Here is a 24,715-nt window from a genome sequence, read left to right on the forward strand (position 1 = left end):
AGGAGCAGTGGAGCTAGTGCCAGAGAACAAAAAGGAACAAGGTTGTTACACATGCTACTTCCTGGTAGCCACGAAGGGTGACAGTCTCTATCCTATCCTAGATCTCATTAGCCTGAACTCCTACCCCAAAAAGGAAAAGTTGACAATGCTGTCCCTAACTCATGTTCTACTGGCGCTGGAGATTGGAGGCCGAATGGTGTCCCTAGACCAGGCTTCTCCAACAAGTAACTCGTGAGTTACTGGTAACTCTATCATCTACCTCCTCTCCTGTGTGCAGACCAGCTTATTAAACTAGAAGGTTTTCCTTTGCTAAATTAATACATGTATACCAAAATAGAAAAACGTATTTGAGACAAAAATGAGTGTATTGTCAGAACTCATAAGCTGATGTTTGGAGAAAAATGGTTTGAATTTCCTAAATATATTTAAGTGATAAACCATGCAGCGTTAAATAAAACCATAAAATGTCCTTGATGGCAGGAGCATTGCTGCTATACTTGCTTTACATCACTTATGTAGAGACATTCCACATTGAGAAATTCCTTTTACATAAATGTGAGCAACTGTTCCTGATAAACCGAGGTGATCACTGCTGTAATGTTGCATATGCTGACCACTAATGTAATCTTGTCTGATGTGGTCTCTGTTGTAACTCTATTAAAATTAGCAGATTCGGATGCTTTGAATTGACCATAAATAGCTGTTTTTACAGAAAAGTCTGGAGACTACTGCCCTAGACCTGCAGGATACATACTTCCACATTCCTATCGTGCAGTACTTGTGGTTTATGGTGGGCTCTTTGCACTACCAATTTGCAGTACTACCCTATGGTCTGACATCCGATCCTCTATTCTACAAGAAGGTAATGGCAGTGGTCGCAGCACACCTCAAACAGTCAGGCATCCCCATATTTCCATACCTGAAAACGACTGGTTCCTCAAAACCAGTTTACTGGAGTTGGTGTAGTGCCATCTGCAGTTAACAGCATCTCTGCTGTTCGACTTGGGTTTTTCGATCAACTAGCCCAAACCTCACCTGTGGCCCTCGCTACAATTCCAGTTGAATGAGTCGGTATTGTATACCAACCTTCTGTCCGCCTTTCCCCCTTCACAGAGGGTTCACAACCTAGAAATTACTCCCTTCTTCCAATCGGGTGTAAGAATTCCAGTCCCGAGAGACCTGCGATACCTAGAACTGTTTGACTCCTGCATTCTCCTTCTTATGCAGGCAGACTGGTACATGAGGACCCTGCAGTAGTGCCTCCACAGGCAGTGGCTACAATACGGGGGAGATCTGGCAGATTCCATTGTGATGTTACCCAGCGCTGCGGCAAAAGTCGCTTGGTGGAGAAATGAGGTGAACCTGACTTACGGGATGGCCATCATTCCTCCGCCACCTATGGCTCTGGTAGTGACAGATGCATCCACCCTGAGGTGGGGTGCTCATCTGGAGGCTCTGGTGATCAGATGGCAGGCGATTCGAGTGGCCTCAAGGCCTTCCTCCCCTCCATTGTCAGTCAGTCCACCCAGATTGTGGCAACGATGGCAAGGTGGTATGTCAACAAGCAAGGGAGGGAGTAGGGTCTCACCTCTTTGGTCTGGAAGTGTTGACGCTGTTGTCTTTGGCACACCATCAAGGGATCTGCCTCACTGCCAATCACCTAGCGGGGTCTCTGAATGTCAGAGCTGACAGTCTGAGCCGGCGTCTTCTTGCGAATCAAGAATGGCATCTTCTGCCGTAAGTAAATCAGAACATCTTTTCCCAGTGCGCCACTCCTCAGGTGGACTTGTTCCCTTCCTCAGAAAATGTTCATTGCCTGCAGGTTTGCGTCCTCCGGTAACTGTTGAGGGCAGACTTGGCAGACACACTTCATTTGAAGTGGAACTTTCAGCTGCACTATATGTTTTCTACCATACCCTTGATACCATGGGCTCTAAGCAAGGTTTTCCAAGACAAGGCTCAAGTCATTCTCATTGTCTCAGATTGGCAGAGAAGGGTGTGATATGTAGACATCCTGCACTTCTCCCCGTTCCTTCGGCTCTGCCTGCCTGTCATGCAGGCCGGACCTTCTTTCTGTCATGGGAATCGTTTTGCACCACAATCTCTGAGACCTCTACCTACATGCTTGGAAATTGAGCAGGGACAACTGACCTCCTTTCAGCTGCCACCGCAGGTGGTAGACGTCCTCTGCGGTTGCCCCTCCACTAAGATGGTCTATTCCAGCAGATGGAGCAACTTTGTTGCATGGTGTAAGGACAATGGAGTGGATCCCTTGCAGGCTAAGGTATGTGTTGTGGTTTTCGCTTTCCTTGGCTCTGAGGGCTTGTGCTATTGGCACTGTAAAATTTTATTTAGCCTCCTTGTGTGCTTTCCTCTGTCTGTCGGATTATCCATCCCTGTTTAAGTCTCCAAGTCTCCCTGGGCCATGCGTTTCCTTAAGGAATAGCCAATCATTTTAAGCAAAACTTTCATGGATAGACTAACAATATCACATTTCTCTAAAAATATAAAGCATCTGAAAGAAACACGTTAGTTAGATTCCTCACCTTAGAATATCCCCAGGCGTCAGACTGGATCCGGAAGATTTTTCGTCAGCAATACCCCTTGCGCGTCGCTAGGCGTCGTCTGCGGCTCCGCGTCCGTCGTCGGCGTCGTGCGCCGGGATGACGTCGTCGGAGTACTTAGACGCCGCCCTCGCGCGCTGACGTCAGTTCTTCTTTTTTCCGCGCCAGTAAGCGCAGATCCGGGAGAGCTACCCCTTTTAGTCTTTTTTGACTAAATCTTTTTTGATCATTTTTGATCCTTGTCTGTCGACATCTGGTGCCGGTAGGATGCCTGGGTTCAAGGCTTGTGAAGATTGTCATCGACTGATGTCGGTGACCGATCACCACCGCCGGTGCCTCTACTGCTTAGGCCTCGACCACGATGCGGAGTCGTGCAACGACTGTCAGGCCCTGACTTCGAAGGCTAGGCGGGAGCGGTCCCGCAAGCTTCTCGAGCTCCGCCACTCGGCTCCGCGTCGTGCGCGATCCCGGTCCAGGAGGAGGTCCAAGGATCGCTCGCGGAGCCCTAGCCGACGCCACCATCGATCGTCGGGCTCCAAGTCGTCGGGTAAGTCCAAACACTCTAAGCAGTCCAAGCGGCGACATCGCTCTTCGGACTCCCCTCGCCGGTCGCGCGACTCGGCCGAGGGTCCAAGTGGTTCCACCCCCGCGGCTCCGGCGGAGCCGCAGGCGCCGCGTCCGCCCCCATACCTTCCGGTCCCTGGGGCTGACGCGGCGCCGGCGGAGATCAGTGCCTTCCTCTCGGCCATGAGGAGCCTGGCCCCGCCGTCGACGCCCGCTGGCGCGCCTTCGGGCCCCGCGGACTCGACTGGGCGACCTCGCGTGCCGGCGGCTCCGGCCCCGGCGCCGTCGACGACTCCGGTCTCGACGCCGCAGGTCCCCGCGGGGCCCTTGCCTGGGCCCCAGTCGACGCCGGTTGACCTTGTCACTCCTCCACCGGCGCCGACGCCTGAACCACCGACGCCGTCACCGGCGCCACCGACGCCGACGCCTGTGACGCCGACGCCCCGGTTTAGCCCTCATCCGGACCCGACGCCGGCACGGCGTCCGCCGACGCCGCATCCGACGCCGCTTGAGACCTACCATCTCTACAGTCCGGTTCCGATCATTCCTCCTGTTTATCAGGAATCGGAAGAAGGGGGCGACTGGGAGGGGTTCGAGGACCCTCTGGCTGTTCAGTCACAGCTTTCTCAGGACTGGGCAGATGAACTGGGGGAGGCCAGCGGGCTGGACACCTCGCCAGACGCTGGATTCACTTCTCCTCCGACCGTGGCTTCGGAGGAGGGTGCAGCATTTTCCGTGGTGCTGCGCAAGGCGGCTGAGGCCCTTGGGCTCGAGTTGCCTGCCGTGGCTGTGAGGACCAACATCCTCACTGAGGTGCTTCAAACCTCAGCAAGCTCCACTGAGCCTCTGCTGCCGTTCAACGAGGCCCTCACTGACGTTCTGCAGGGCACCTGGTCCAAGCCCTCCACAGTTCCTCCTGTGGATAGGAACGTTGCCAGGCGCCACCGCCCGGCTCCGGGCGACCCCAGTTTCCTGTCACAACACCCCACCCCCGAGAGTCTGGTTATCCAGGCCTCTACTTCCCAATCCTCCTTCCCGACCGCTCCGCCGGACCGGGATTCCAAGAGACTCGAGCAGTTTGGCAAGAAACTGTTCTCGTCCCTTAGTTTGGGCCTGCGGTCCTTAAATACCGCCTGTCTCTTGGACCGTTATTCCCATTCCCTGTGGGATACGGTGGAGGACGTGCTGCCCCTGTGTCCGGAGGAGGTCCGGCCGCGTCTTACCCAGGCTTTGGCCGATGGGAGGGATGCAGCACGGCACGCCATACGATGTGGGCTTGACACCACGGACTCGCTAGGTCGGGCGATTTCCACCACGGTGGCGCTCCGCCGCCACGCCTGGATGCGGTCCACGTCATTTTCCGGGGATGTCCAGAACACCCTCATGGACATGCCCTTTGATGGCACTCGCCTGTTTGGTGAGAAGGCGGACAGTGCGCTGAACCGCTTTAAGGACTCCCGGGCTACGGCCAAGTCCTTGGGCCTCTCGGCTCCGCGGGCGCACACCTCCGCTTTTCGCCCCTTTCGTGGCCAAGGAAGGGGCGCCTCCTCACGTCCGCAAAGCCACCAGCCGCAGAACCAACCTGCGCGCGGTCGCGGACGTGGCTTCCGCCGTGGCGGAAATGGAGGCCGACGTGGTCAGCCCACATCCACCCCGGCAGCATCCGCCTCAAAGCCTTCCTAGTCCGAGCTTTCAGGCCCATACCACGCCAGTGGGCGGCAGAGTTCGCCATCACCTGCTCCACTGGCGGTCCATAACATCGGACAGGTGGGTGCTGCAAATCGTCCGAAGGGGCTACTCCCTCCCCTTCGAGACGACCCCTCCAGCCATGCCACCGCAGCACCACCGTATCTCGGGGGATCATTTGGATCTTCTCCGCGAGGAAGTTTCGGCTCTCTTGGCCAAGGGGGCCGTCGAGCGCGTTCCGAGTCCAGAAGTAGGTCGTGGTTGTTATTCCCACTACTTTCTGGTTCCCAAGAAGGGCAAGGGGGGCCTGCGCCCTATCTTGGACCTCCGGAACGTCAATGCCTTCCTCCGAAAGGAAAGGTTCAAGATGCTAACGTTGGCTCAGGTTTTAGCTGCCCTAGACCCTGGAGACTGGATGGTAGCGTTGGACTTGCAGGACGCATATTTCCATATCCCCGTCCTGCCGGCCCACCGGCGTTACCTGCGGTTCACGGTGGGCCAAGAGCACTTTCAGTTTACCGTGCTCCCCTTCGGCCTCACCAGTGCCCCTCGGGTGTTCACGAAAGTGATGGCGGTGGTCGCAGCTCATCTGCGCAGATCAGGGGTCCCAGTCTTCCCCTATCTCGACGACTGGTTGTTGAAGGCGGGCTCGCCCCAGGCAGTCGTCTCCCACCTCCAGACTACGGCGGATCTCCTGCATTTGCTGGGGTTTTCCATCAACGTGCCGAAGTCACACTTGAGTCCCTCTCAGAAGCTCCTCTTCATCGGAGCGGTTCTCGATTCGGCGCAGTTCCGGGTCCATCCACCGGAACAGCGGGTCCGGGATATACAGGCCCTGATTCCCATCTTTCGGCCTCTATCCCGGGTTTCGGTCAGGCTAGTGTTGCGGCTTCTGGGGCTGATGGCCTCCTGCATCCTACTAGTGCATCACGCCAGGCGGCGCATGCGGGCTCTGCAGTGGGACCTGAAGTTTCAGTGGGCCCAGCATCACGGCAACCTGTCCGACCATGTCTTGATCTCGGAGGGTACTGCACAGCAGTTGCAGTGGTGGCTCACGGACCGCGAGTGGGTCAAGGGCAAGAGCCTCTCCCTTCCCCAACCGGAGCATGTCGTAGTGACGGATGCGTCCCTCCTGGGATGGGGTGGCCATATGGGAGAGGCGGAGATCAGAGGCCTCTGGTCTCCGGCGGAGTCTCGTCTCCACATCAACCTGTTGGAGTTGAGAGCGATCCGGCTTGCACTGAAAGCCTTCCTTCCCTCTGTCAGGGGAAGTGTCGTGCAGGTGTTCACGGACAACACCACCGCCATGTGGTACTGCAACAAACAGGGCGGGGTGGGGTCGTGGACCCTTTGTCAGGAGGCTCTGCGCCTCTGGACATGGCTGGAACACCAGGGCGTCACCCTGGTGGTTCAACATCTGGCGGGCTCTCTGAACGCCAGAGCAGACGAACTCAGCCGCCGGTGCATGATGGATCACGAATGGCGTCTGAACTCCGAAGTGGTGCAAGGCCTCTTTCAGCAGTGGGGAGAGCCTTGGTTAGATCTATTCGCCACCGAAGAGAACGCGCAATGTCAGCAGTTCTGCGCGTTGGAATTTCCAAGGCGGCACTCGCTCGGCGACGCTTTTCGTCACGAGTGGAGTTGCGGTCTGTTGTACGCCTTTCCGCCTATACCACTTCTGCCCAGAGTGCTGAAGAAGATCAGGCGCGACCGGGCCCAAGTCATCTTGGTGGCTCCGGATTGGGCACGAAGATACTGGTATCCCGAGCTACTCAGTCTGTTGACCGATCCCCCGATACGTCTGCCCCTTCGGGAGGATCTTCTGTCGCAGCAGCAGGGGACGGTCCTCCACCCGAACCTGTCCAGCCTCCACCTCCATGCGTGGAGATTGAGCGGCGGCAGTTGATGCCATTTGACTTGCCTCCTGAAGTCTGTGATATCATTCTGGCAGCCAGGCGTCCCTCCACAAAGTCGGTATACGCCTGCCGGTGGAACAAATTTGTGGCATGGTGCACAGCAAAGGCTGTAGATCCCCTTTCCGCCCCTCTTTCTGAGGTTCTCCTCTTCCTTCTTTCTCTGGCCCGGCAGGGCTCTGCCCTGGGCACCCTGAAAGGTTATCTTGCTGCCATCTCCGCCTTCTTGCGGCTTCCTGATCAGCCTTCTCTTTTCAAGTCCCCTGTGGTTACACGCTTTCTCAAAGGCATTACACACACGTTCCCTCCTGTCCCTTTTGTAATGCCTCAGTGGGACTTGAATCTGGTTTTGACATTCCTGATGTGCGCTCCCTTTGAGCCTCTTCACAATTGCCCTCTTCGTCTTCTAACTCTAAAGACTGCTTTTCTGGTAGCCATCACCTCGGCTAGACGGGTGAGTGAGCTCCAGGCTTTATCTTCAAAGCCTCCTTTTCTATCTGTTCATCCGGACAAGGTTGTCCTTCGGCCTCGTCCCTCCTTTCTTCCTAAAGTGGTGACTCCATTTCACCTTGGGCAGTCTGTCACCTTGCCCACCTTCTTTCCGCCTCCGCATCCTTCCAAAGAGGAAGAGAGGCTCCACCGTCTGGACCCAAAACGTGCGCTCTCCTTTTATCTGGACCGCACAAAACAGTTCCGGGTGGACGACCAGCTTTTTGTTGGGTACGTGGGCGCTAAGAAGGGGAAAGCTGTGCACAAACGAACCATCTCTCGGTGGGTCGTTTTGTGTATAAAAATCTGCTATTCCTTGGCTAAAAAGGACCCTCCTGTTGGGCTGCGCGCCCATTCTACTCGGGCCACGGCGGCTACTACTGCCTTGGGACGGGGAGTCCCTTTGCAGGACATCTGTCAGGCGGCGACGTGGGCTTCGCTACACACGTTTGCCAGGCATTATTGCCTTGACAGCCAAGTCCGGAGGGATGGCTTCTTTGGCCGTTCTGTCCTCCAGGACTTTCTGGTGTGATCTTGGTTCGCAGACCCACCACCGGGGATGGTATTGCTTGGGTATCCATTCTAAGGTGAGGAATCTAACTAACGTGTTTCTTTCAGATGAACAAGTTACTAACCTTCGGTAACGATGTATCTGTAAGAAACATTAGTTAGTTAGATTCCTCACCGACCCTCCCATCCTCCCCGTTCTGCGAACTGACATCTAGGGTTAAGGTTATCCTTTTCAGGCCCCTAGATTTTATTTTTGGCACCAGTGTCGGTCTTTGCATGGCTCTGCGTTCCTGGCGCGGAAGGCTATGTACAAGAACTGACGTCAGCGCGCGAGGGCGGCGTCTAAGTACTCCGACGTCATCCCGGCGCACGACGCCGACGACGGACGCGGAGCCGCAGACGACGCCTAGCGACGCGCAAGGGGTATTGCTGACGAAAAATCTTCCGGATCCAGTCTGACGCCTGGGGATATTCTAAGGTGAGGAATCTAACTAACTAATGTTTCTTACAGATACATCGTTACCGAAGGTTAGTAACTTGTTCATTTTGTTCCTCTAAATAAAAATCCTCCCAAAGTGCCTGAGGGTGAATGAACCATGTCGAAATTCTTTCATGTGGGGGCAGAAAATGAGGAAGGTTCTGTCCAGACTCGGCTGGCATCTAGGCCACTGCCTCCGGGCGATGTGCCTCCGAAGTCAACTCTCTCTCGTTAAACGGCCCGCTGTGCCAGACTGCCGCCGCTTTGCTTCACTCGCCTACCAATTGGGGAAGCCGTCCCCATGCTCTGATAACTCCAGTTCCCACCGAGGTTTTCTATGCGCACGGCCACCCATGCCCTCAGCCGCCCAACCTCCCTGCTCCTCGGAGCCACTAGTGTGTGCTGGGTGCCATAGTGCTCAGTGTACTCTCCCCTGATGCCGGCCTGCGCTCCTTCAAGGGCCCTGCTTTGGTGGGCGACTGCCGCTCTGCTTCTCTCGCCTTCTGATTGGGGAGGCCACCCGCATGCCCTGGGGACTCTGGTGCCTGTCGAGGTCTTCCACGCGGCCAGTCTGCCAAGGTGCCCCTCATGGCTTCGGCCGCCCAGTCTCCCCACCCCCTCGGCCGCCCAGTCTCACCACCTCCCAGGAGCCGCTAATGGGCCAGGCTGCATTGCTCAGCGCGCTCCATCCTTTTTGATTCATGCCCCAGCACCTGCAAAGGCCTCGGTTCCATGCAGGTGCAGCCGCCGCGATACTGTATGATCGTGCCTTTGCTGCCAGTCTTCACCTCACTGGTAGCGCATTCCCCGGCCGCCAGTTCCCTCTCTATACTCCATCTTGTTCTGTGTGCCATTCAGGATAGTTTTGTGGCATCAGTGAGCCAGATGCCTCTGGGTTGCAATCAGGATTACTGTATGCCGACCGGAGCTGTGCGAGACGGGTCTAGTCGCCCATGTTCCTAGGCCACACCCCAATGATAATACACTTGGAGGCATGGGTGCAGTGAACATTACAGTGGAAACTCCTGTTAAATCTTCCAGTTTACTGGCTATCTTGGGGAGATATTATCCACAAGGGTGGAGAATGATATTGCTTCGCATCCAATTAAAGAGAACAGAACGTCTGAGGATGGTATTGTGCCTGAGGATATGCTGCCTACATTATCAACAGAGCTGGAAACTGAGCTGGCATGGAATCCAGCCGGTTGGTAAATGGAGTGATCGGTACTTAGTTCAGACCTGAGGTTCGGGCAAGATTTTAGCATTTCATTTGTCAGAATAGGCCCATATGCCATTGCTTCAGAACATCACCTGTCCCCAAAACTGACCTTCATTGTAGTCTAGAAGATGCTATTCCTTTCAGATTCCAAGAGGTGGGGCCCCATTTCAAGCCAAGGGTCTTAATCATTTCTACCATTAACTTTGCAATCTCTCCAGCTATCAACTATACCAGCAGCAAAGTCAGCCAACCAGGTTGAACTTCGCACACAGTAGTTCTGTTCGAAGAATGAGACCAAACAAACCTACCTTCATTTAAATCTTCCCCCATGTCCTTCTCTACCAGGAGCAGGATCTTCTAGCACTTCAAGGCCTGAAATGCAGTCACTTCTGACAGATTGGTTCTGAAGATCATTTAATTTAGCCATGGATTAGAATTCCCAAGCATTCCTCTGAAATCCCTTCAATCACTGTTACTGTGTCAGATCCCTCATTATCAACATCTGGGTCACAGGGGCAAAGGAGGTATTGTCTCTAAACAACTAGAATTTTTGTATCGCAACATAGCCAGTTTTAAAGGTTGTAAAAATCATAACCCTAAACTGTGAGACTAAGCAAGATTCCCAAACAAATCATTGTTAAACAGGAGTATTGCGAATTTTGAAATGGATGTGTTAATATCTTTTTTAAGTTATTAAAACATCCATTTTAAAATTCTTTTCTAAGTTAACATCTTTTTGATGTTTCCGCTGGTCACATTCATTACAATGTGATTGTGTGTGCAGTTTTGACATGAATTGCCATCAAATAGTCATCCGGACAATGTGCTGAGTGTTGTTACATTATTGCATATAGATCGGCGTAGTAGTTGACTCTTATGAGAGACAATTCCTTAGTAGGGATGGCACATCCTGTCATGAGATGGAGTTGAACAAACAGCAACTAACTGATCTTGTTAAAGGATGGGCCTCCATTTGTCCTATTTGTATCTCAGACGACTTCCAAATGGAGCACAGAGAAGAGGGTGGTGGAATGCAAGGGAGAATTTCCAAAGCCATATTTTGGAGTGTTTGCTTATGTCTTCCCCCACCCCCTGCTGCTCTCCAAGCCACTTATTTAGGTGATGAAAGAAAGCTGTAGGCCTAACGTCATGGTTCTAGCATGGCAAGGCTGGACTTGTATGTAGATCTCTAAAGGTTATTAGCAATGGCACCAATCACTTTCAAAGCACATCCTCCCTTCCTGAACAAAGAATGTGGCCATATTCTTCACGACAGCGAGTCTTCCTTATAGCTGAATGATTGGCTCCTGAGGACTTTGGATCCCTAGACATACCCTGCAAGTGTTGTCAAAGCAAAATCCAAATTTAAAACCTATACTTTTAAGTGGGTAGTTTCTTTTTTAAGACATGGAAAAGAGCCCTAACCCCCATCAATGAAACCTCATTATATTCTACCTTTCCCGTTACTTTTAACAAAGCTATGGAGTAAGAGCCTAAAAACAGAAACCAACTAATGGCGATTTTTCTCTTTCGGAAGCAATTGAAATCAGTTCTTGTTTTGATGCCCCTTACTTTGTTTCTGAATCTGAAATCTTCAAATAAGAGGTTTTATTACTCTCTAAATATCACAGGTTGTCTAAACCTCTACTGGGGGGGAAACAACAGATCTGCATATCGCTATTGGAAACATAATCAAAGGGATAGACATTATCACTTGACTGTGGCTTTCATAGTTTATCTATGCACCGGAGGAAGACCTTTCTAATACACTGAGAACAAGTTCTTTCAGATGAATGCCAGTAATGGTGCTGCTCTTTGCTGCTGTCACTCTGAGGCATCTGCAAAGCAGTAGCCTGGAAAACGTGTCCTGCCTTCCCAAAGCACTACAGCATGGACATTCAGGCCAAATCAAAAATCTTAATGGAAAAGACGTTGATCAAAATACCTTTCATTTAAAGCTTAGCTAAATTCCTGCCTTCTGCTATTTATTCTGCTGCTGGTTGAGTTTTTTTTTATATCATTATTGCATTTTTTTTTATCATTTTCCTGATACGAACAAACTAAGCATGATACATATCACATTTGTTATTTTTAACAAAATCGTTGTTGCTATGCCATTATGAGCACTATTCCAGGTGTTTCCATCTGTTAACCATAGCACAAGTAGCATCTGTATCGGCGGAGTTAATGTGTATGTACAAATTGGCATGGGTGTCTGTAGCCCACGCGTACTGTCACCTCCAATCAAGGGGCAGGACTCATTTATTACATACGCTTCCCCATAACAGTAATTAACCATATGCAGCCATGACAATTATTATAGGGGTGCGTGGCCCAGACATAATTCAGCTTTAGGATCACAATAAACAATGGTGCATGGGCGATAAACAGTGAATATCACAACGGATTACAAGATATCTTCGTTTATAACATTTTAACCACAACTAGCGAAAATAAAGTAAAAGCATAAGAAAGGAAGATATAATTTAGTTAAAGGAACGTGTATTTAGCGTGTTGTGCGCCTTCCGAGTGGAGTCGTGCCGAGGGCCCTGTGTGCATAGCGGATACGGGTTGCTCTTCGTGTTTTGTGCAAAGGCATAAAAGCAGTAAGGTATCGTGCGTCTGGAGTTATGTCTGTGAAATGTCATGATGGAATGTGGGGTCATTGCCTAACTTGACAGCTGTGGCTGAGGAGTCTTGCGTGTACAGCCCGTCTACCCAAGCTACAAGCTAGGCATCATCTCCCGCCTGCTGCGTGAGAGGTGTATGTGGCGCAGCATTAGTTTGTGTAAGGGTTTTAAGAATATCATCCCAGGCCTGTGCGATGGGAACTTGCGCAACCCAGTCGTTTCCTCCCTATGAAGAAAAGTGCTCTCCGCCTGTGCCCAGGCCTCTAGGGATTTCAACCAGTGGAGTGCCTCCGGAGGGTCTTTGTGTTTCCATCTCTTGGTTATCAATCGTTTCGCGGTTATTAGGCCTAAGTCCCGAAAAATAGAACTTACTTTGTTTGCTTTTGTTTGTTTGTAAAGTCCTAAAATACAGACCTCCCATGTATTTGGTACCTCAGTGCCAGTGCTGCTTGTGAGTGTTTCCGTTACCTTGTGCCAATAGGACAGACGTAGGGGGCAGGACCACATCATATGTAGCAGGTCAGCGTCTAATCTAAGAGATGGCATCTCGGAAAATCAGAGGTGGTGATAGTAAAGTATTTATTGATCTTATCTGGTGAAAGATACGCTCTATGCAATATGAATGTTTGTATAAGTTTAAATCGTGAATTGCGTGGTATGTGTGGCACTGGCTAAGACACATTCCCATTCTTTATCGGCCCAGGACCTACCCCTGTCCTCAGTCCAGCGCGCACGGAGTCGTTGTGGTGGTTTTAATACGCGAGTAAGCAGGGCCTGCACCAGCCAGTGGACCACATGCGACCCCTCCCCCATCACATGCAGATACTGTAAGAACTGATGTGTCGGCGGCTCAGCAGTCAAGTCTCCCCACAATAGCATCAGCGTCCGCATGATGGCTGCATGCAGGAGGACCCACCGGCAAACCAGTATCCGTCGACAGGGTTGCAAAAGGCAGCAGGGCACCATCCGCGAATAGGTCTCTTAGCATCTCCACTCCTGCTTCTGTCCAGGGTGTCAGTACTATGTCCGTTACAAAATCCCTACCTATGGGTGTCCCGATAAGTGGTAGTATTGGGGCATAAGGAATGACATCTTTTGTGAGTTGAAGGCTCCTTCGATAGCATTCTTGGGCTAAGTCTATATGTACCTGTGTCGGGCGGGGAAGTTTCGCCAGTGGGTGAAATAAGCTATAAATCTGAGTCTGTGTCCATGATGATGATTCGGTCGCAGTGCCCATTAGGTTCTTGCCACTCAGCCACTTTGCAACCCATTGTAGCTGTGCAGCTAAGTAATATAATTCTAAATAAGGAACTGCTAAGCCCCCACTCTCCGGTGGTGCATATAATTTCTGCAGTGCTATCCTGGGCTGTCCCGTATTCCAAATCAGACCTCTAACTTATCCCTCTAGCTCCTGAAACAGTCGCACCGGAACATACACTGGGAGGTTTGCAAAATAATACAACAGTCTCGGTAGTACAATCATCTTGGTCAGAGTGATACGGCCCATGACATTTAGCGGTAGAGTCTTCCAGAATTGTATCTGCGCCCTTATGGAGGAAATGGCACGTACCAGGTTACCTTCCAGTATTTCTGCCAGGGACCTGTAAATATATATGCCTAGGTACTTGAATGTGGTCGGGTACCAAGCAAGCACAGTCCCATTAATAACTATGTCAGTCGCAGCCACATTCTCGTGAAAAGAATAGGCGCCCGATTTAGCCTTAGGCCTGACACTTCCTTGAAGTTACGGAATATCTCAGATATGGCCGGCGGTATAGCATGCAAGTCTCGTACATACAGCAACAAGTCGTCGGCATACAGGGACACCGTGCGAAGACCATCATCCAGGGGGACACCCCAGCCTGCGCCGCTCTCCGGGAGCAGAGCTGCCAACGGTTCCATGACAATGGAGAAAAGTAACAGGGACAAAGGGCATCCCTGCCTAGTATCACGTCTGACCCTGATTGTGTCAGATACGAGTTTACCTGTGCGGACCCGTACTGTGGGCCGCTGGTATGGCAATTGCACCAGTTGGATGTACCCATCCCCTAGTTAATATTTACGCAGAACTGCTGCAAGATAGGGCCATTCCAACGAATCAAAGGCCTTTTCTAAGTCCAGCACCAAGCATCCAGACCGCGGCCACTTCTTCGTTGCGTACTTCTGAACTCTAAATAATCTGCGTATATTAAGAAAGGTGCTCCTGGTTGGGACAAATCCATTTTGATCATTATGGATCAAAGCTGGTACAAACGGTGCTATTCGTTTGGCTAGGGCGGAGGCAAGTATTTTATAGTCTGTGTTCAGCAGGGCCAGTGGACGATAAGAACCAACTGGTTGAGTCTTAATTCATGTATGTGATTCTGTGAGATCTATTGCTGTGGAAGATATAGCAACCTGTGCAGTTCTCCAGTGTTGGTATGATTCATAGATTCACATGCAACCTCTTCCCCTTACTAAATGCTGTCAGTTAACTTTCACTACTGATGCTCTTAAAAGCTTTGCTCTGGTTGATTCCAGAGGTTGAAGACCTGAAAGCGTCTGTCTCATACAGTACTTAGAAGGCCTCTGCATAATTTTAATTACGCGAGTGTGGTTGATGTAATTTCTGTTATTTTTTCATAACATATTCTAGGCAAGAGTATGCCACAACACGCAATTTTGCTGCGAAATTTTAGTTCAAAATATATAATTTGGGTAATTTTTTAACAGAACGGCATTTCATTTGGATCATTTGGGTAATTTTTTAGCGCAAAAGAACAAGTCTGAATGCAAACAGCAGTGTTTTCAACGCACGCAGCAGTTGCTTTATTGTGGGCAGTCAACAAACTTTTCAGGTAGAGTTTTACCCAAGAGGACCATTCGGGTAATGTTAGCGTGCAAAACTACAAGTTTGAATGACAGCGGCAGTGTTTTGAACGCAAGCAACAGGAAATGAACGCAAAATTCCAATTTTGAGTTGAATTTGTACCTGAATTGTCCCTTTGGGTAATTTTCGGAATTACCCATCAGTTTTTGTAACTTTGAGGTAATTTCACGTAAGTGCGCTACAGTAAATTACGTGAGTTTTGCACACCCTTAGTGCTAAGTGCTATTAGACCGTGGATTCTCGTCCTGGTGATTGAGAATAATTCAAGCCTGCGAATCTGTAAAAGATGGCAATGCTGGACAGCTGTACTTACAAGTAATATTTTCTATTTACGGGTCACAAAGTCTGCTGTGCTTGTTTTTTGTAATAAAAATTATAATAAATGACATTGATTTACTTTTTTTTCTTCTTAACTAGACAAGCTCATATCTACATTATTGCTGGAGCATGTCTGGCCTTGGGTTTTCGATTTGCTGGTTCGGCAAACACATCAGCATTTAACTGCTTGGTAAGAAAAGACTGATGTACATCGTTTTCTACATTTCATAGGTTCAATATTTTTGTCCTCACTCTTTGCTATGTCCTCTCTTCTGCCCTCTCTCTGTAGTGCAAGTTTGCAAAAGATTTCATTGAGTGCTTGTCAACTGCTGCTGCAACTATTGTAAGTATTTATTTTTAAAATGCTTTTGTAACAAAATAGTGACATTTTTATTTAATTTTTAATGGGTCATGATGTAGTTGTATATCGTTGTTTTGCATTCAAAGCTCTGATACAGTATCATGGAGTGTTACATGTTTTCTAACATTTTGACTTCCTCTCCCTGTCATCAATTTGACTGCAACATTTTCACAAAGTTCTCTATCTTTCAGAGATTATGCCAAGGATATTAGTGGTTATGTTTTGTAATGTGGACACTATCTCCTGTGCAGGTGTGTGTGCCTAGCCATGTCTTGGGTAGGTTGATTAGCTGAAAAGCCAGGTCTTCAGCTTCTTGTGGAATTCAAGAAGAGAGGTGGAGACTCTTATATGGAGTGAGGGGTTGTTCCACGCTTTCGGAGAGATGTAAGAGAATGCCTCTCTTGCTGATCTGGTTCTTTGTATGAGTGAGATGTGTGTGAGCTCTGCAGATTAGAGGTATGTGGGTGTTGCTGGAAAGAGTTGTGACTTTTCAAGTAGGTGGGGCTTTGAATGTCTGTGTGTGGCATTTGAAATGAGCCATTGGAGCTCACTGAAGATTGGTGTGATATGAGTTCTGTGTGTGAGATTGAAGATGAGCCTAGCTGCTGGTGAGTTGCTTGGTGATTCTGAGGTAGAGGGCGCTTCCCTAGTCCAACTCGCTGGTGTCTAAGGTGGGAATGACTATTTTACTGGTGCTGCTTGGGAGCTATTTGAAGATCTCCCGCAGCAGCTGTAGGGTGTGGAAGCAGGATGCAGTGTCAGCATTGACTTGAGCGGTTGTTAGAAATGGGATTTCTGGTTGCCTAGGGCATGCGCCTAAGCCAGGCAGAAACCACCACTTTAATCAGGGCAAGGGAGTTACACGCTGAAGATAACCCCTGCTCACCCCCTTGGTAGCTTGGTACGAGCAGTCAGGCTTATCCCAGAGGCAATGTGTAAAGTGTTTGTGCAACACACACACAGTAGCAACCCACTAGGTACACCACTAAAGAAACTCCACACAAGGTTCTATATAAAAATAGCCTTTGTATTAGTCAAAACACAGAATATTAATCACACAATATACACTGTGCCAACTGGCACTAGGCAATATTTACAGGGGATTATATACACCTGACAGGGCCAATTGGGCCGCTGTCAAAACCATCACAAAGCACAAATAGTAAATGTAGAACTCAGCCAGTAACTACTGGCAAAACACTGTACTCAGCATTATATCCTGCAACATAAATCATATTATGCAATTAGCATCACATTAGGCATAAAACACATTATGTGCCAACCTCATAAGCATAAACACATTATGCAATAACCTCATCAGCATAAATCACATTAGAGGGATACATTAGGGTGCATAAATCACATTTATCATAGGCACCACATAAATCACATTAGGGCCTGGCGCCGTACCAACCTAACACTGACCCCCTGGCCAAGTGGCCTTCTCTCTGGGACTCAAATGCCCTATGTCCAAAAAGTCAGGGCTGGGCTGCCAATGCAGCAGAATCAAAGTGCGCAATTGCACTGGGGAAGGGCAGGAGTGTATCTCACTCCTTTCTTCTCAAATGAATAAAAATGCCCTCAAAGAAATAGTGGCACTGGCACTCCTGTGCCTCCTGGGTCCTCACTGGGACTCTTCACGAATAATCTGGTCTAAACGTTGCAGCTGCCGCTAACTGCGGTGCAGCTGTGAAAATAAGTGTAGGCACTGGCATTCACTATGCCCTTTGGAGGGGTCCCCACTGGGACTCTACAACCAAAATTACCCCTGCAGCTGCCCGCAACTACGGCGCAGCTGTGAAATTTGACCGGGCACCACTGTGCCTGGGGAGCCCCTCCATCTTGGGGCTCCTCTCTTGGAAACCTACCGACCAAGACATGTCACGCACTTAAAGTACATGTCCTACCTTTTACCTACAATGCACCCTACCCATAGGGCTAGCTAGGGCCTACCTTAGGGTTGACTGACATGCAGTAAAAGGGGGGGGGTCACAGACACAGCACTAACTTTAGGTGCCACCTCACAGCGGCAGTAAAACTGCACGCACAGGCCCTGCAATGGCAGAGGCCTGAGAAAGGTTTGGAAGGCTACTTTGGTGGGTGGCGCAATCAGCGCTGCAAGCCCATCAGTAGCATTTAATTTACCAGCCCTGGGTATATGAGATACCACTTTACAAGGGACTGACAGGTATATTAAATAGGCCAAACAGGTGTAGACCAATCTTACCATATTTAACACAGAGAGTACACTGGACAGCAGTGCTAAAGTGCCAAGAGTTCTAAAACCACTAACACCATGTCAGAAACAAGGCTAGGAGAAAGGCAAAATGTTTAGGAATGAACCTGCAAAAGGGACCAAGTCCAACAGCGGTCATTTCCAGTTTTCTATCGATGATGATTCTGAGGTTCCTGACATGGATGCTAGGTGCAGGTAGGAGTTCAATCACAGATTGCTACTTCTGTCTTGTCAGTGTCAAGCTTGAGACAGTTGGCTTTGGTCATGCAAGTGGTAAACTTGTTTCTCAAAATGGGGATCTCATCCGAGAGGGGCGAGTGTGAGTTGCGTGCCATCTGGAGAGGATGTGGATGATGTGTACATGGATGCCGTTGGTCAGATGCGTAAAGAGGGTGGAGCTGAGCGATGAATCTTGAGCCACTCTGCAGATGAGTTCATGGGCTTCTGAGGAGTAAGGTGATGGGCTGACAGCTGGTGTTTTGCCTGTTAAAAGAAGCACATCCATAAGAGAGTGGGTACTTGGATGCCAATCTCGTGCAGGCGCCTGATGAGGATGGGGTGCCATACCATATCTCTACAGAGAAGTGCAGTAGAATGAGGGCTGCTGGTCCTATTTTGTCAGTGATCGTGCAGTTTCATCTGTGTCTGTGTGGTTGGGTCTGAATCCAGACTTTGTGTCTTGGAGGAACTGTTAGTTGCTGATGTGGTCGTTGAGACATTGGTTTGATACGTTTCTCTAAGGTATGGTAGGAGGGGGGATTGCTCTATAGTTGAAGAGACAGAATGGGTCAGCGGATGGTTTCTTGAGCAGCAGGATGACAGTGGCATGTTTCCAGGTGTTCGGGAATTAGGATGAGCTGATAGAGGTGTTGAGAATGTGTGTTTGTGCTTCACTGATCACTCGGAGCCCTTTGGTGAAGGAGTAGTGGGGGCAGGGTTCAGATGTGTCCTCTGAGTGGATGGTCTTGATGGTGCGGCATCGGGCTATCAGGTATGGGTACACTCTTTGGCCATGATGGAAAATTGTGCTGCGACATTGACATAGTCCGTTTGAGGACTGAAATTGCCATGTATGGAGGCAATTTTGGTACAGAAGAATTCTGAGAGCTTACTGCAAAGGTCTTGTTGAGGCACTGCTGTTGCAGGAGGTGCGGTGAAATCTGATGGCTAAGATTTCCTTGCTGCTGTTTGTGTGGTTGTTGATGCAGTCTGCAAGAGCTGTATGCTTGATGTTACATATCTGCTGGTGGCATAGGCGCTGGAAGCAGGGATGCTGAGGATGCAGCAGCATCCCAAAATTAACATGCTGAAGTTCAGAAGGTAAATTAACAGTAAAAAAGCCCTTATATTTTTTTTGCTTGTCACATTTGTGATGCGTTCACAGACCGAGGTAAAATATATTCTGACAAATTGGTGCTTAGTCTTGAGATTAGTGTTTATTTTCTTTCTCGAACTGGAAAGTTAGAGGATTTTGTAAACCAAATTATCTGACAATCTTTTTACATTTAAATACCTATAAATTAACTGTACAAATATTTCAAAACAATATCAGCATTTAGGAAATCAAATATAATTCTGGATTTTTTGTAATTCTGAAGCGGGATGAAAACAAAGTTTAAATAGGATCACAGCAAACCAAGACACTGGTGATGCAAAAATATAAATATTTGCTGCAACTCGCCTTCCGCACAATATCGTTTGTGTGCTTTATAATTCTTTTTTTTATATCGGTGCATGTCGGTGGGAAGCTTGTTGACATTTCAATGGAAAAAGTATTTCCTGTAAATGACAATGCATTACTGCACCATGTTATAATAATATATTTGCAACAGTGGTCTCCAAAATGCACCATTGACTACATAGCACCCGCTAACGTCTCTCCTGCTGACTGGACATGGTTAATTTGCTATACTTGTTCTTTGTGTGCCGTTTGAATTTTGTTCGAGACGGTGTGCAGAGAGGACGGAAGCCCAGTCCTCTTCTGTGATGCTTTTCCAACTGTGTCAGACAGGTCTGGTGGTAAGTCTGTGATGGTACGGGATGGGTATGCTATAACTGCTAAGCGTGTTGTCTGCTCAGCTCATAGTTTAGTTGCTGGCTTGTCAATTGTGTTGTTGATGGAGGAGAAAAGCAGGTCCAATAGGTGTCTGGCGGTGTTGGAGGGTTCGGTAACGTGCTGAGTAAGGCAGAGGTTTCAGAGATTTTCTAGAAGGGACGTAGAGTTTGGGTCGGTGCAGTCTTCTAGATGAAAGATAAGGTCTTCGAGAGGGTGAAGGTGCTGGCGCTGATGGGCGGGCCAAGGTTGTGAGCGCAGAGTAGCATGGCAGAGTAGCAGTCAGTAGGGGGGAGGACGAGGGTTCCCTAGTGCTGTAGGTGGTCCAGGAGCAGACTGGTGCAGATGAGCTTGGTTCGGTTCACCTGCTTTGTTGCATCCGCCATTAAGTCGGTCCTGTAGGTTTGTACTAGTACTGCCATGATTCATAATATAACTAATATTGATAGATCATTATTAAATTGGCTACAAGATTTTACATTTTGTAACATAATACATTTCTGAGGATTCAAAATTGTTTCACAGAATCACTGAATACAAAACAGTGTGCTGTAAACAATTTCAGATACTAAACTGTCACAGTGTGTTTATTTGGTACAAAAGCCGTGGAGTCTGAAGGTGTGGCATGTGTCCCCTAGGTCTGTCCTCAGCTGGATTGCAGCAGGGGGTGGCAGACCATCGCCCTTAGCTTTTTTTTTGTGCCCTCCCCACTTAATCTTGCGTATGGGAAAGTGGTAAATGTTAGCCAGGACCAAGGGAAAGGTTGAGGTAGAAATTAATAAATAACGCCTATGCCTTTTTGCAAGACGGAAATGCAGAAGCTCTCCGAGGCCTCCTCTCTAGATTTATATTGCATCCTGTACATTGCAGTTTTTCTTCAATCTTTCCAGGTTAACACTTCTCCAATATCCAGGCTCACCTTTTATTTTTCTCCAAAGGCTGTGTCTGGAAAGACTGAATCTCTTTGAGCAATTAAAGGGATAGTCAGTAACAAAGGGAGGGGCTAAAGGGGAGCCAAGGCACCCAGTGCAGCAGTAGGATAAGAGTGGCATGGCACACAGGGGCTTGAGGGGCAGGGGCATTCAGAGGCAGGGGGGTGGTGCGGCTTGCAGAGGGGCAGGACAGGATGGTACACAGGGGCTAAAGACGAGAGCTGCCGGGGCCCAGGGACACATAGAGGAGAGGCAGAGGACACCCAAAAGGGCTGCATATAGAGGCTAAATGTGGCTGGAGGCAGGCAAGCCTGATGAGCAAAGGGACTGTAGTGGGGTGGAGGCGAAAAGATGGGCTACAGGTGATGTGGAGGCACACAAGTAAGGTAGATGGCAAGGCATAGCATCACACTACAGGTCTGGAAGTAGCATGGACTTACAGAGGGACTGCAGAGAGGCAGAGGGAACACACAGGGCGAGAGGTCTCGCAGGATTCCTCACAGGGCTGCCAGGGTAGCAAAGACCATGCGAGGTGCAGAGACACAAAAAGCCCATGAGAGCAAATTAGGGATCCTGTGGTGCTAGAGGGAATGTAGGGGCAGGGCAGTACAATATGGCATCAGGTCAGGTCAAGATGGAGGAGTGACAGGACGGCAGAGGCACTTAGAGGAGAGGCAGGGTCACACAGAGAGGGCTGCAGGAGGGGAGTGGTACACACAGAGACCCAGCGTGAATAAGGCAGGGGGGCAGATTTGGCCTGCAGTGGTAACTGGTGCACATACAGGTGATGTGTAGTTGGTGGGTGGCATACTGAAAATCAAGAGGGGCAGGCCAGGCAACAAGTGGCTGCTAGGGTGACAGGGCACATGTAGTGGATACTGACAGCGGTGTGACAAAGGGGAGGTTGGGGACAAGCAGAGGGCCTGGGAGGATGGGTAGAATACACAGGGACTGTAAGGCAGCAGAGTTTGGGGCACTCCTAAGGACTTTGAGGGGCTGAGAGTGACATACAAGGTCTGCAGGGAAAGTTGGCACATAGAAAAGCTACAGCGGCAGCAGGAGGCTACACAAAGTTCTAGCAGAAACTAGGTAGGATGGCACACAAACTTCAGGTGAATGGAGGCTCACATGGGTTAGTCGGGGGTTGATTGGCACTAAAAGGGATGCAGAGGAGTCATTGGACCCACGCATAGTGCTGGGGCACACTGGGCACCAGGGAATTGACAGATTAGCACATAGGGATTTCATCCGGGCAGTGTCACACAGAGTGTTTGAAGGGGAACTGGTGCACAGTGGTGCAGAAGGGGCAAAGGACATTCATTGGGCAAGCAGAAGGAAGGGGCAGAGGGACCACAGAGAGGCTGAGCTGTACAGAGGTACTGCAGGTGGCGTGTGGACCACATACAGTGGTGACCATGGCAGCACACAGATTGCAGGAAGGCTGGGATACACCTGTCACACGTCCGCCCAAGCAGCATCATATTCCAACTGTCTCACCATCATACATTACACACCCAACATGATGTGCCCACAAACCCTCCATCATACCTCCACACAGCCAATATCCTACATCTACTGACTCACCTTCTATAGCTACACAGCCACCATTATTGTCCAAAACACCCAACACCATACATCTGTCCCCCTCACCATCAGCAAGAGTTGGAAAACGATCCCTGTTTGTTGTGTCGCCTCTGAACTCCGTCCATTATAGTTGCAAAGAAGCATTTTGGGCCAGATGTATCAAGATAGTTATTTGCGATTCCCTTATTGCGAATCACAAAGATTCGCAATTAGGGAATCGTAAAATGCCATGTATTAAGGTGTATAGTACACTTTTTGCAAATTCCTAGGGGTTCGCAACTGACCTACTTCATGAATATTAATGAGGTAGGTCGCAATTTGCGACCTCCTAGGAATCGCAAAAATCACTGTGGTGGTGGCCTCCTGAGATCAGCAGACCACCATGTCCGTGATTGCTTTTAAATAAAGCAATCTTATTTTTTGTAAATGAGCCTGTTTTCCTTAAAGGAAAACGAGATGCTTAACAAAATGAAAAAGGAAACGTTTCTTTTCATTTATAAAGAGCAGGCAGTGGTCTGTGGCATATGCGGGCTCTGCAGTGGGCCCTGAAGTTCCAGTAGGCACAGCATCAGGGTCATCTTTCCGATTGCATCCAGATCTCGGAGGGAACGGCACACCCATTGCAGTGGTGGCTAACGAACCAGGATTGGGTCATGGGCAGATCCCTCTCCCTTCCCCAGCCTGGAATGGGTGGCCACATGGGGGAGGCAGAGATCAGAGGCCTCTGGTCTCCGGCGGAGTCCGGGCTCCACATCAACCTTCTGGCGCTCTTGGCGATTCGTCTTGCACTGAAGGCATTCCTTCCTTCTGTCAGAGGAATGGTGGTGCATGTGTTAACGGACACCACCACTGCCATGTGGTACTGCAACAAACAAGGCTGGGTGAGGTCGTGGACCCTATGTCAAGAGGCTCTTCGTCTTTGGACGTGGCTGGAACATCAGGGCATGTCCCTGATGGTTCAACACCTGGCAGGTTCTCTGAACGCCAGTGCAGGCAAACTCAGCCCCCGGTGCATGATGGATCATGAATGGCGTCTTCACTGGGAGGTGGTGCAAGGTCTCTTTCAGCAGTGGGGGAGAGCCTTGGTTAGATCTGTTCACCACCGAAGAGAACTCGCAATGTCAGCAGTTCTGCGCATTGGAATTTACAAGGCAGCACTCGCTCGGCGACGATTTTTGTCCCGAGTGGATTTGCAGTCTTCTATACACCGTTCCGCCTATACCACTTCTGCCCAAAGTTCTGAACAAGATCAAGCGCAACGGGGCTCAAGTCATTCTTGTGGCTCCGGATAGGGCCCGAAGAGTCTGGTATCCCTAGCTCTTGAACATGGCCATCGATCCTCTTATCGGACTGCCTCTTCAGGAGGATCTTCTGTCACAGCAGAAGGGGACGGTTCTCCACTTGACTGTAAAGACTGCTTTTCTGGTTGCAAGCACCTCTGCTCGAAGGGTTAGTGAGCTTCAGGCTCTGTATTCTAAACCTCCATTCCTTGCTTTCCATCCGGACAAGGTTGTACTCCGAACTAGACCTTCTTTTCTTCCCAAAGTGGTTACCTCTTTACACTTAGGACAGACCATCACTTTGCCCACTTTCTTCCCACCCCTGCATCCTTCCAAGGAGGAGGAGAGACTCCACCATCTGGATACAAAATGTGCATTATCATTTTATCTGGATCACACAAAACAATTCCGGGTGGACTATCAACTCATTGTTGGCTATATGGGCACCAAGAAGGGTCGGGCCATGCAAAAATGGACCATCTCTAAATGGGTCGTTTTGTGTATTAAAGCCTGCTATTATCTAGCTAAAAAAGAGCCTCCAGTGGGGCTACGTGCCCATCCCACCAGGGCGATGGCAGCCACTACTGCTTTGGGACGTGGAGTACCCCTCAGTGACATTTGCCAGGCAGCCACGTGGGCATCACTGCACACGTTCACTAAACATTACTGCCTGCATGGTCAAGTCCGGAGAGACGGCTTCTTTGGCCGTTTAATTCTCCAGGACTTTCTGGTGTGAACTTAGTTCGCAGACCCACCTCTGGGGTTGGTATTGCTGGGGTATCTATTCTAAGGTAAGGAATCTATAACTAATAGTCTCTTCCAGATGAGCAAGTTACTTACCTTCGGTAGCGATATATCTGTAAGAGATCTATATTAGTTATAGATTCCTTACCGCCCCACCCATCCTCCCCGTTCTGCGAACTGACTCCTAGAGTAAGGGACTCCCTTTCAGGGCCCTAGTTTTGTGCACCAGTGCTCAGTGTCTTGCATGACTCTGCGCTTCTGGCGTGGAATGACGTGTAAAAGAAC

General features: G+C 49.6%; 1 protein-coding gene across 1 annotated transcript in view; it reads left to right on the plus strand.

Moving 5' to 3' along the window:
- ANAPC1 (anaphase promoting complex subunit 1) overlaps nucleotides 1-24,715 on the plus strand; it is a 771,271-nt gene that overhangs the window by 528,620 nt on the left and 217,936 nt on the right. Inside the window, exons 35-36 of the mRNA XM_085611802.1 lie at nucleotides 15,340-15,430; nucleotides 15,530-15,583. Coding sequence (XP_085467928.1) covers nucleotides 15,340-15,430; nucleotides 15,530-15,583 — 145 coding nt within the window. The remainder of the gene's footprint in view (nucleotides 1-15,339; nucleotides 15,431-15,529; nucleotides 15,584-24,715) is intronic.

Source organism: Triturus cristatus, chromosome 6, assembly GCF_964204655.1.
Source record: "Triturus cristatus chromosome 6, aTriCri1.1, whole genome shotgun sequence".
Taxonomy (NCBI): Eukaryota; Metazoa; Chordata; class Amphibia; order Caudata; family Salamandridae; genus Triturus; species Triturus cristatus.